At 34.1% G+C, this 12353-nt stretch overlaps 1 protein-coding gene across 2 annotated transcripts; it reads right to left on the reverse strand.

Moving 5' to 3' along the window:
• Nucleotides 1-6534: 6534 nt before the first annotated feature.
• On the reverse strand, nt 6535-8753 carry LOC130979099 (protein NSP-INTERACTING KINASE 1-like). Of its 2 annotated transcripts, XM_057902455.1 has the most exons (4): nt 8169-8753; nt 7697-7785; nt 7548-7616; nt 6539-7435 (listed from the first exon to the last, which is right to left on the reverse strand). In XM_057902455.1, the coding sequence occupies exons 1-4, from the start codon at nt 8190-8192 to the stop codon at nt 7360-7362; spliced, it is 258 nt and encodes an 85-aa protein (XP_057758438.1). In that variant the 5' UTR covers nt 8193-8753; the 3' UTR covers nt 6539-7359. The 2 variants fall into 2 exon arrangements, 1 of the variants encoding a protein (XP_057758438.1); XR_009086521.1 differs by having other exon boundaries at nt 6535-7616; nt 7697-7756.
• Between the last annotated feature and the right edge of the window lie 3600 nt (nt 8754-12353).

Here is a 12353-nt window from a genome sequence, read left to right on the forward strand (position 1 = left end):
TCAGTCCATAAATGCCAACCCGACACATCTTTTTGGATGTAGCTTTTCTACCACATCCACAGATATAGTGTCGGGCTGACGTGGCGGAAAATCACCGATTAAGAGTTTGTAGAGAAAACAGTGTTGCAACTATAGCTCTTAACCAATGAAGATTCCGCGTATCAATTTAGAAAAGGGTTGTCACGATTTTTAGAAATAAAATAATGGGAGTATGAATCCCAGGTCCTCTCCCAACGAGTTGACAAAAGAGTACAGCTTATTGGTCAGAGGTTTTCAATAAATTTTTGAGTTGAGAAACAGAGAAATAAATGAGAGAATTTGTATAATTCGAATAAAAGTCTTGACCGGAAGGAGATTAATTGGAAGTTCTATCCCTGTTGAATTTTCTCAAGTGTAATAATAAAAGGGTTGTCGTTCCACTTAGTTATCTCTTACGTAATAAGGAAAGTCAAGTAACTCTCCAACTAATCCTATCACTTGCGTCCTAATCCTTTCCTAAGAAAGGATTAGAGTCGGAGACAGGAGAGTCAGAGACAGGAGAGTCAACCAACAACTCCCAATTAGGATTAACACTTGAGTATTCCAACTCAAGGTTCTCCTCTTAATCAACTCCCAATCAAGTGAAGGAACTACTCCATTATCATGAATATAACTTTCATAGAATTAAGAGAGGAATAAAAGTGAGACATGATAAATAATAACTGAAAATTAATTAAAAGTAAAAATGGTTTTTTGCATTAATAAATTCTAAAAATAATCCAATTGTAACTTTGAACAAGGATTAAGAATATGAAAGAGTAAGGGACAAAGAAAACAAACTAGAATAGATGAAACTTCATGAAGGTGGTGACTCTTCTCAATATCCCAAGCAAAAGCAATAAAATTCTAAGAACTATGAATGTGAAGAAAACCTAGAGGAGGAAGTAGAATTCTCTCTAAAATTCCAAACTAAACCTAAAACTATGCAGAATGAGAATGTGTGTTGAGTTTCTGCTGTTCCCTGGCTCTAGTCTGTGTTTTTGGGCCAAAAACTGGGTCTAAAACTGGCCCGAAATCGCCCCCAGCGTTTTCTGAAATTTTTGCAGATTACGCATGTCACGTGAGCGCGCCAGGTGCACGCGCGTTCGATTGTCCTCCTTGCCTGTTGCGCGTACGCGCCAAGTACTCACCGGTCAGCTTCTTTGTTTCCTTGTGTTCTTTCCATTTTTGCAAGCTTCCTTTCCATTCTCTAAGCCATTCTTGCACTATAAAGCCTGAAAACACTTAACGCACAGATCACGGCATCGAATGGTATAATGGGAAATTAAAAATATATAATTTAGATGTCTAGGAAGCAAGTTTTCAACCATAGGATAAAATTGGGAAGGAATTGTAAAATCATGCAAATCATATGAATAAGTGAGTAAAGAGTTGATAAAAACTACTCAAATTAGCACAAGATAAACCATAAAATGGTGGTTTATCACGGGCACACTCTACTGACCCACGGATATAGTGCCGGGCACACTCTATTCACCCACGGATATAGTGCCAAGCACACTCGCATCCGTAACCCAAGGATATAGTGTCTGGCAAACTCTTGCAGTAGAAAAGGTTACTAATCATAATTCATTCCCAGGTATATAGTGCCCTGCATACTATCATGCTTAACTCAAGGATATAGTGCCTGGCACGTTTTTCACATTCAACCAGATCATCGTTCCTCTTTAAATTCTCATCGTACTTAACCCAAGGATATCATGCCTGGCACACTCTCAACATTCAACAAGTTCATCATTCTTTTTTGAGACATTAACTCATCATAACTATCATCAATTTTTACATTTCCAACTCATTAGTTCATCAGCTTCTCGACTCGTTGTCAACAATCACCAAGTTTACTACTCTTCCTTCTCTTTCAACCAACTCATACTCAATACACTAGAAACCTAAACCTCCGTTAGCTAACTTTTTCAAACAATGCCAATTTACATTCCCTAGGACCTTTCCCATGTTTTGATACCTGAATAAGCCACATAGACGTGAAATGGAGTCATAGAAGCTTACCAGCTTGTTGGGAAGGTGAAATAGTTAAAAACAATGTTTAAGTTTGAGAAATAGGGCGTGTGCGTACGCATAGGGATGTGCGTGCGCACACCCAAAGAGATTTTTAAAATGTGTGTGTACGCATAGGGGGTGTGCGTACGCACAAATACAAAATTTCATAGTTCTGTTCGCTTGCACAAGGTGTGCTAGCGCCCCCAACAGACTAGCCTTCCCAACGTGTGCATGTGTACAGAGCTATGCGTGTGCACAGATTGTAATATTCCATTGGATATGTGCGCGCACAGATCGTGCTAACGCTCTCACCAGCAAGCCTTTCCCTACTGGTGTGTACGCACAAGGCTGTGCGTGTGCACAGAATTGAAATTTCACGGGATTGTGCGTTTGCACATATCTGAAATCACAAAATTCTGTAACTTTGTAGAATTTCAGATTTTGACACAATTTTGAATGGTCATAACTTCCTCTAATAAAATCCAAATTTTACAAACTTTATATCAATTTAAAGATTTTTCAATGAACTTTAATGTAAATCAAAGTTCAACAAATTTTGAAAACTGAGGCTCAAGTTATAATCCGTCAAAATTCACCAAAAAAATCCATTTTTACCAAAAAAATCACAAATCCTCAACTTTCCACAATCCTCAACCAAAATCAAACCAAAGCCATAACAAACTCCAAATTACATCATCACTCACCCTTTGTAGTTTGTGTCACATCCCACCATTTATACCAAATCTTTCCTTCACACTTCGTTATTCTCAACCTCAAATATCAAATATATAACATTATAATCAATCCTCCTCCGACACATTACAATATCACCAACCTCAAACATCAACATATCATACTAAAAACTATTTTTAATCCACACTATCATCCATCATCATCATATCACTAAAAATCATCATGAGTTTACCCCCATTCAACCCCAATCATTCTCAATATCAATAGCATTACCCATCCAAATTCATAATTCATATCATTTATCAACAATATCAACACTCACCTTCAATTACCAACAACATCAATATTCGTCAATACTCATCAACCATATCAACAACCCTCATCAACAATAATAGTTCACAACATTCATCATCAAAACATGTAATCACCATTATTTTCATTCGGATTCATTCCACACAACAACACCACTTTATCTATCAATTCTTATCAACAACACCAATAATCAATTTTCTCATCAAAATCATAATTACACACCAATACATACAATTCATAAAATCTTCATCCCAATTCACATACCTCATACATAATCCAACCCACCATCAATACTCATCAACACCAATAATTCCCAAAAATCATCATCAACCACAATAATCAAGTACAACCAACAATTAACGTCAATTCACATATAATTATTTATACACCAATATCATACAATCCTATCTTAGGGTTGATAAACCCCACTTTTAAGGTTTATCTTGTATGGAATTTGGGGTTTTCATCAATATTCTTTCACACTTATTCACGTAAAATGCATGATTTTGTGTTTCTTTCCCAATTTTGCTTCATGGTTGAAAACATGCTTCTTTTACACCAAATATGCTATATTTTAATCCTCTTCTATTACCATTCAAATCCGTGATATGTTTGTTAAGTGTTTTCAGAGTTTATAGGGAAAGAATGGCTTAGAAGAGAGGAAGGAAGCATGCATAAATGGAAGGAATTTTTAAGTGAAATTGTGGCTGGCGACTTCACAGGAGTTGTGGGGCCCAATCTGGACGAATTTTGGAGGGAAAAGACTTAAAAGGGCCAAGGGATGAGGGGATTCACATCATTCACACTATTACACACTTTTAGTTAGTTTTGAAAGTTAGGTTTTAGAGAGAGAAACTCTAGCTTCTCTCTAGGTTTTGGCTTTCTCAATTTGGAATTCTCTTGGATCCATTGGTTAGATCTATTATCAATTCAATTCTCCATTGCTTCAATTTGTAGATCTAATTCTTCTACTCTCAATTTAGTGTTCTTGTTGCTCAAGTTACTTTGGATCTTAGATTTGGATCTTATTACTTTGATTTCTATTAATGCATTGAGGAATTTCATGTTCATTGTTATTAATTGTTTGATTGTTGTTAATTGCTTGTGGTAGATAACCTTGATTTGGATTTTCTTCTCAATTTCATAATGTCTTCCAATTTTTCTCACCAAGTGTTTGAAGAAATGTTCATTATAGCTATGGAGTAGATTTCTCATTCTTGGCTTGGGGGTTGGGTAATTGAAGACACCTGAATTGTCAATATCTTTTGTTGGTTCATAATTGGAAATTGCTAATTGATTTGAATGCCCCTAAAGCTAGGCTTTCCCTTGGATTAGGCTAGAACTTGTGGATCCAAATTAATTATCTTCACTTGACTTGCCTTCATAGTTAGAGGTTGACTAAGTGGAGAAATAACCAATTCTTATCACAATTGATGGAGACTATGATGATAGGACTTCCAATTCTCACCCCTAGCCAAGGCTTTTACATTGATCGATTGTCATATATCTTTATTAGCTTGATTTCTTGGTTCCTTGTTCCAATTGTTAATTGCTCATTGTTTCAATTCTTGTCCATTTACTTTTCTTGTACTCAACTCCAAAATACCAAGAGAACTCCTAACCAATGATGTGCATCTTAGAGCAACTCCTAGGGAGAACGACTTGGGACTCTACTCCCGGTTATTGATTTTGAATTGTGGTGACACCTTTTCTAAGTTTGACGTGAGGATTGCGTGTTGGTTTAGACTATACTCACGACAGAATTTCATTGATAAATTTTATACCGACACAAAATTCTCTCATCAAGGGTCAACTAGTCTAAGTATCCAGAAACATTACATATTACATAAACAAAACCAAAACCATACCTTGGCCGATTCTCAATATGCACAAACCACCACTTTGAGTCCAAACAAGCTTCCAAGACTCACCAACTATCAAGCCATACACATAACATACCAAGAATCAACACTATGGCTAACCAAAACATCAATCCACAAGAGTTTGAAGAGACTTACCTTACCCAATGCGATTAGGGATAAAATCCAATAATTACCCGCTACTAGAGATCACCTAAACAAGCAAAACTACAAAATATACTCAAAAGCCAAACCTCCCAAAAATGCAGAAGTTAGGGCAGGAAACTGGTAGGTGAGTTTCGAGATCTTACCAGCAAAATCTAGATAAAAAGGAAGAGCTTGTCAAGAGCTTCGCGTGGCCACAAACGGCTTGTCAATCGGAGTTCCGTAGCTCAAGTTACAAGCAAATGAAGGTGAGGGTGAATAGTGCTCTTTCTTCTCCCTCTTCTCCCATAGCAGCTGCGCCCCCCTTCTTCAAAATGAAGTGGAATGGGCTGAAACGCTCATTAAATGAGCATATATATGTTGGGCCTTGGGTCTGGTCCAATTCGTTAGCGTTTTAGGTCCGTTTAACCTACTTTGGGCCAAAATCTTTAAGATTGGTGCCCGGTTTTTAATTCAAAATTATTTTTGTCCTTTCAAAACAAAAAATCAATTTTCAAAATCTTATTTTCCTAAAAATGTGGTACTGGACAGACTAGAGCCAGTACTGCCATCTTAAGTTCCAGTACACATTTTTACAAAAACTTTTCGAAAAAGATACAATTTCCAACTCAGTAAAATTTATTGAAACCAAATTTCACCTTCATATATTCAAATTAAAACTTCTAAATTTTGAATCTATTCCTGACACTAAAATTATTTTATTAAAACGGTTTTAGAATGTAAAAACTCCAGTTCTTACAAAGATCACTCACTAATGTTTCACCACACCGATTCTAAGGTTTAAACCAGCCAAATCACGACAACCCGTTCAGTAGACTCTCTTCGCACCTCTGTATTCAAGGATTTCACAGCAACGTTTCAGCTGTCAAGTATTTTAAGGAACATTAGGAGTTACTTGAGGAGTAGGAGTATAATTCGCGGGAATGAAATCAAGGGACACAAACCGCAAGGGGCAAACTTGTCATTAAAATTTATTTTTGGTGCCAAAGGTCCATTTTAAAACAAGCATGAACTTTCGGAACGATTTTGTTTGCAAAAAAACTTGGGGATGAAACAAATTTTTGGAGTCTACGTTAAGGACAAAAACGTACTTAACTCTAAATGAAAATATCAATTTTTTGTATAAGTTGATTTAAAACTAGTTTGTTACCTTGGGTTATTGGTAGGGGTGGCAAGCAGGGAATTCCTCCCAGCCTCGCCTAGTGAGGCGGTCCTAAAATCACACTCCGTCCCGCCTAACTAAAGGCTGGCGGGATAAGCCCGCCAAAACTCCTCTTTTTTACTATTAACTATTAAATTATATATATAATTTCACAATCATTTTAATAAATTTATAATTTCTAAAGGTATAAAAAAATTATAATTTTTATATTCACAAACATTAAAGTCTTTGTAATTATAAATATCTAATAAACATAATTTATAAACCATGTTTTCATCCAAAACATAATTATAAATCTTGTTTTCAAATCAAAATAAACATAATCCAAAGCATAATTATAAATATTGTCTCCAAAACAAAATAAACATAATCCAAAACACTCAATTTTCATCTTTATTCTCTTGTAAGTTTGGTTGGGAGAAGTTAGGTTTTGGCCAAAAAATTACAAAAATACCCCTTACCAAAAAAACACTAAGCCCGACGAGGAAGCCTGTCCTGCCCCGCCAAAGCCCGCGGTTTAAGCGGTGCAGGTTAAGTGGGCTTTTGCTATTTGGCGGTCCCAATTTTTCAGTCCGGCCCATCTTTTTTGGCAGGTTACACAGGTCGGGCCGGTAAATTTAGGCCCGTTTGCTACCCCTAGTTACTAGTTAATATATTTAACCAAAACCAAATTTATGGTTAACTGAAACTAAGTTTAATTTTTTGCTAGCTTTGACTAGGGGTGTTCGCGGTGTGGTTTGGTTCGGTTTTTGAGAGAAAAGCCATCTGATCCAATCGTTTAATTAAACTGCGGTTCGGTTTTTTATCAAGGCCATCCGAACCAAACCAAACCCATTAAAATCGATTTGGTTTGGTTCGGTTTGTTCAGTTTTTCAATCAATTCAAAAAAAAATACTGCCATACTATTTCACAAAGTCATAAAATTGAAATCGACAAACGCAAATACACAATAGCTAACAAAGTCTTGATCCAATAAAATTTATCGACAAAAGGAATTCAAATAAATTGTACCATTTTTGGGCCACACTCATGTAAACAATGTAGTTGTATAGGGCTGACTTAAATATCTACTCAGGATTCAAGAAACAGCACAAAAACCAGTTTAATTCTCTTGTATAAAGAGGACAGAGCTTATACTTCATGCAAAGTGTTTATGTTCCTTAAAGATGAAGGAATCTCTTCGTCGAATTGATTGTCTTCCAAGTGCCTTTAAATACGATAATAATATCCAGATAGTGAGCTTCATGGCATGAATACATCAAAGTTCTCTGATTTCAAACATTTAGATCATGGAATTGCATACAAAATGACTTACTTACAATGTTTCTAACAGTGTTAGTGAACCTAGGTCAGGAATGTGCCTTGACAAATTGTTATTCCCAAGCCAGCTACAAAGAAGCAATGATTTTCCAATTAGAACTTGTAAATACCAGAGTAAATGAACTGAGATTTAGAGTTAAGCACTTACATATTAGTCAGAGCTGTCATATTGGCAACAAAAGGAGACAAAGATCCTGAAAGCTCCATACTTGTCAACAACAACAAATAAATTAAAATCTAGCAAAAACACAACAACAAATAAATTAAAAACCAGCAACAATACCAGCAACAAACAATAAAGTAATTCAACAAAAGTAATTCAACCAACAATCAACAATAATACACTGATTTCAAATCTGCTCCAAATTTAATTCTTCAAATCTGCTTCAAATCTAATTTCAATATCTTCCTATCAAGATCCAGAACCAATTTATCTGATTTCAAATCTGATTTCTTACTAAATCACTTCAAAAGTTTCTTTTTATTTTATATTATTCTTCCAAAAAAACTAATAATAACCAGAAGCAGTTTATATTATTTTTCCAACAATACCATGCTACCAACAATACAAACAGGAGCACTTTCAGTAATTCAAAACAGAAATTAGTCAAATTACATACCTGACTCGGTGACTCCGACTCCATATCTGACTTGAATCGGTGGCTGGGTCGGAGGTGCTAAGTTGTGGGTGGCCAGAAACGCTACTGGGTGGTGGCGTGGTGCTGTGCTGGGTGAGTGGGTGGTGCTATGCTACTGCTGGGTGCGAGGGTGGTGTTGGGCTGCTCACTGCTGGCTGGGGTTGGGGCTTCGTTGTGCTCTGTCCGCGAGGAGGTCCAGGGAGTAATTGGAGGAAGGTTCAGAGGCGTTAGGGGGGAGAGTTCGGCGGCGCTGCAAGGTGGTGGGAGGAACGGTCTCGCCGGCGCTAGGTGGTTTCGCCGCAGGCCTCGAGAGTGCAGAGAGCGAGAGTGTGAGAAGAGAGTGGCTACTGGCTAGGTTTCATTTGGGTGTAAGGTGTGGGGGTAAGGGGTTAGGTTGGGGGTGGGGTGTGGGGGTAAGGGGGTAAGGGTGCAGTGGAAGGGTGATGCTGCGAGGAAGGTCGGCGGCGCGGCGAGGTGGTGGGAGGAACGGACCCTCGCCGACATTGAGAGGTGAAGAGAGCGAGGCTGTGCTGAGACCTAGGGAGAGAGGCTAGGTTATGTTCTTTGTTTGGGGGTGGGGCTTGGGGATTGCTGGGGTAGGCTAGGTTACGTGCATTTAGGGGGTGGGGTGGGCTTGGTTTTTTTTAGGTTTTTTATCTTTTCGGTTCGGTTCGGTTCGATTGGGATTTTCAATGTCAGAACTAAAAACCGAACCTAACCGCAACAAAAACAGCAAAACATGTTTTTTCAGTTTTTTTTGGTTTTCGATTTGTTCGGTTTTCAGTTTTTTTAGTTCGATTGATCGGCTTAGTTCGATTTAAATCGATTTTGAACACCCCTAGCTTTGACCATGTATGGCCAATGATGGAGCTCGATCTCCTCCAAGGGATGCTCCAAGGATTGATCTTTGAAAGCCAAAGCAATTCAAACTCATTACCCATAAGAGATGCTCCAATGATTGATCTTTGAAAGCCAAAGCAATCCAAGGGCACTAGAAAAGTTTAGAAATTTTCATGGAAAGATATTTCGAATGCAAAGGAGTGGCAGAAGAATGAATGAAGGTATGCACTGCTTCTGTCTACCTTTCTTATAATGGTAACTTCTCATGGAGGCGAAAGTGTGTAGACATGGAACAATAAGGTAGCATTCTCAAGAATGTGGAGAAACCAACACTCCAACCTAAGATGATTTTGCAATACAAAAAAATGAGTGGATCATTCGTGAAAAATATAATGTGGATACCTCGTCCACATCTCGAAATAGGAATTGGGTCCTAACCACCAGCACTAACCTTCCAAGTAACGGAAAGAAGTGAGATTTCTATACGCTACACAAATAGATAAGGAGATATAAGACCTCCTTGCAGTACTCTAAGTAGGGTGATGGTTTCCAAGCTTCCCCTTTAAATCAATATGCGCACATGAAATTCAAAAAGCATAAACTAGGAGAATCCTTACTATATGAGAGATTTATCATTTTACTACATAAAGTTTGGTAATCTTCCATAATGGCGTATTTAACACACTTTCATGTAGCAAACTGACAAACAATGTTAATAACCCAACTAAAATCTAGATTCAATATTACTATGTCTCTAAGTCATCAAATCTCATGAAGAGAAGGAAAAAAAGTTGAGTAGATTTTGATTTTTTTTATATATGTTTGAATGGAAGAAAAATGAAAAACAAGGAAACAATAAATAATAGTATGAAAGAACACTTTTATCTTTATACATTATTAGCGGCTCAACAGGCACGATTCAGCCGCTTTTCTATTATTGTGAAGAAATTATTTTTTATAATTTTATTTTTAAAATTATAAATTTAATAAAATAATCTAAACATTAAGAATAAAAAAATTAAAAAATAAAAATAAAAATTTTATAAGTTATTTAACTTTTAAAATGTATAAACATTATAAATTTAAAGTAAATAAGATGTTAAACAAACTTATTATGTTGTAACAACATAAAAATAAAGATTTAGAAATATTATTTGTAATTAACTATTTAGAAACGTTATTAAGTTTTTTTTATTTTTAATAGTATTTAATTTAAAGCAAAAATAAAAATTTATATTCAAAACACTTTTTATCTTCACGCATAGTTTCAATTGATAAAAAATATTTTTTTTAATTTTATATTTAATTTTTTAAACAATTTTTAAGTGCATTATTCTTTCAAAATTATTAATTTATATTTGTATTATATCGTCTCGCTATATTAAACACTATTCTTTCTCTTATTATATATCGTTCTCTATACATATACATGTCATTGTCTCATCGTCACTGTTATATCAAACACTATTCTTTCCTTCCACATCCTCTTCATCCGATCGTTATTAATTATTACTAAGTATCATTATCAAAACTTTTACTCTTGTCTATCATTTTGATTTATAACTATTGTGTTAACTTTTATGAGTTGTCGAAATTTTGCTAAAAGAATTAAGACATAAAGCATTTAAAAATTTTTAAAATTATCAAAATTTGGTGTCAGTAATCCTAAAACACAATATCAAAATATATTATTTTCAACCAAAATAATAAAAAATAGTACATAATTGTACATTTTTTAACTAATAATTATAAATTTAATTTGCAGTTTAATATAGTACCTTAGGACAGAAGACAACCATTATTATTCACATTTGACTGCTACTTTATAAGCTTCATATTTATTTTATTGTGCACATCAATTAAACTATACTTTATTATTTCATTTTACATGTTTTGAACTAACGCCGTCGTATTATAAGGATGAGATTAGCTTTCATAATCTAATACGAATCTTCTTATTATTTTGTTCGTCATTTGAACACTATCCATAAAAAATAGTTAGTTAAAGTGAAACACTATAAAAAGAGAGAGAAAACTTAGATTTATCTGGTTTGCTTCTTAAACCTCACTTAATATACTCAGATTTAATAGTTTTGATGGTAATAATTCTTTGTAATTAGTTAAAAAGTTTCAACTTTCTCTTTCTCTTTTTAACTCGATCTCCTTACGATTTTGAACAAATTTAATTTTGTTATTAAAAAAACTAATTTTTAAGTTTAGAATATTTTTAACTTCCTATATATAATAAGTATCTTTTAAATTATCTAATACATAAAAGGTTACAACTTTTCATGTATCTTGAAATTTAAAAATTAAAATTAAATTATATTAGTTTTCTTATTAAGTACAAAAATAAGCATTAAGTGTAAATGATATTAGTTCTTTTATTAAGGTAGAGAAATTCCATGAAAGAGTAATATTAAGTTCCATGTTCTTATATATGAGAACATGTACCATTTATTATATTATATATAATCTTCGTACCATATAACAAAAGGTGAAAATCTATAAAGCCAATATAAAGAGTTGATCATGACTTTAGTTTCTAATTTTTTTGGACTATATTTACCCTCTAACAAACCATTTCATAAAATAAATTATAAAGACAAAATAGTCATAAAATTTATTTTGAAAAATCTAACAACTTCACACTAAAATAAAAACAGTTTTATTACTCCTATAACCATGATAACACATCTCTCAATACCGAGTGTCTGTAACTAAGTGAACATCAATGTCTTCACATTTTTTACCATCTTCATGTTTTGTTTAATTCTATTTTAGTTTTAGTTTATATCCTCTATTTTATCAATATCTTTATATTATTCACCATCTTTATGTTTTGTTTAATTTTATGTTAGTTTTAGTTTATATGCTTTTGTTTAAACCCTCTTTTTTTTTTGAAAAATCTACCAATTTTGTTCTTCATGTACACTTTTATGTATTTCTCTTATTATCACCGTTCTCCTTTCTTCAACACGCTCAATTGCATCGCCTCCATCGTCTTTCATTGCATTCATCAACTACAAATTTTATTCGATTATTTCATGCATAACTTCCACTTACAATTTTTCTTCTATTTAGTTTACTTATTTAATTTATATTTTCAATCATTTTTCTATCCTTTTAATTCATTCCTAACTTTTCACAGTTCTATCTTTTTTTATCAATTTAATGTAATTTTTTTTATTTCATCAATTTGATGTAGAAATAAAAAAAAACTTTTATCTGATATGTGTTCTTATATTTTTATATTATTTTATAAATTTTTTTTATCTAATTAAATTATCTTTTATTTAACATGTCAAGAATTAAACTTAACTTCTT

This window comes from Arachis stenosperma, chromosome 5 (genome assembly GCF_014773155.1).
Source record: "Arachis stenosperma cultivar V10309 chromosome 5, arast.V10309.gnm1.PFL2, whole genome shotgun sequence".
NCBI classification, from domain to species: Eukaryota; Viridiplantae; Streptophyta; class Magnoliopsida; order Fabales; family Fabaceae; genus Arachis; species Arachis stenosperma.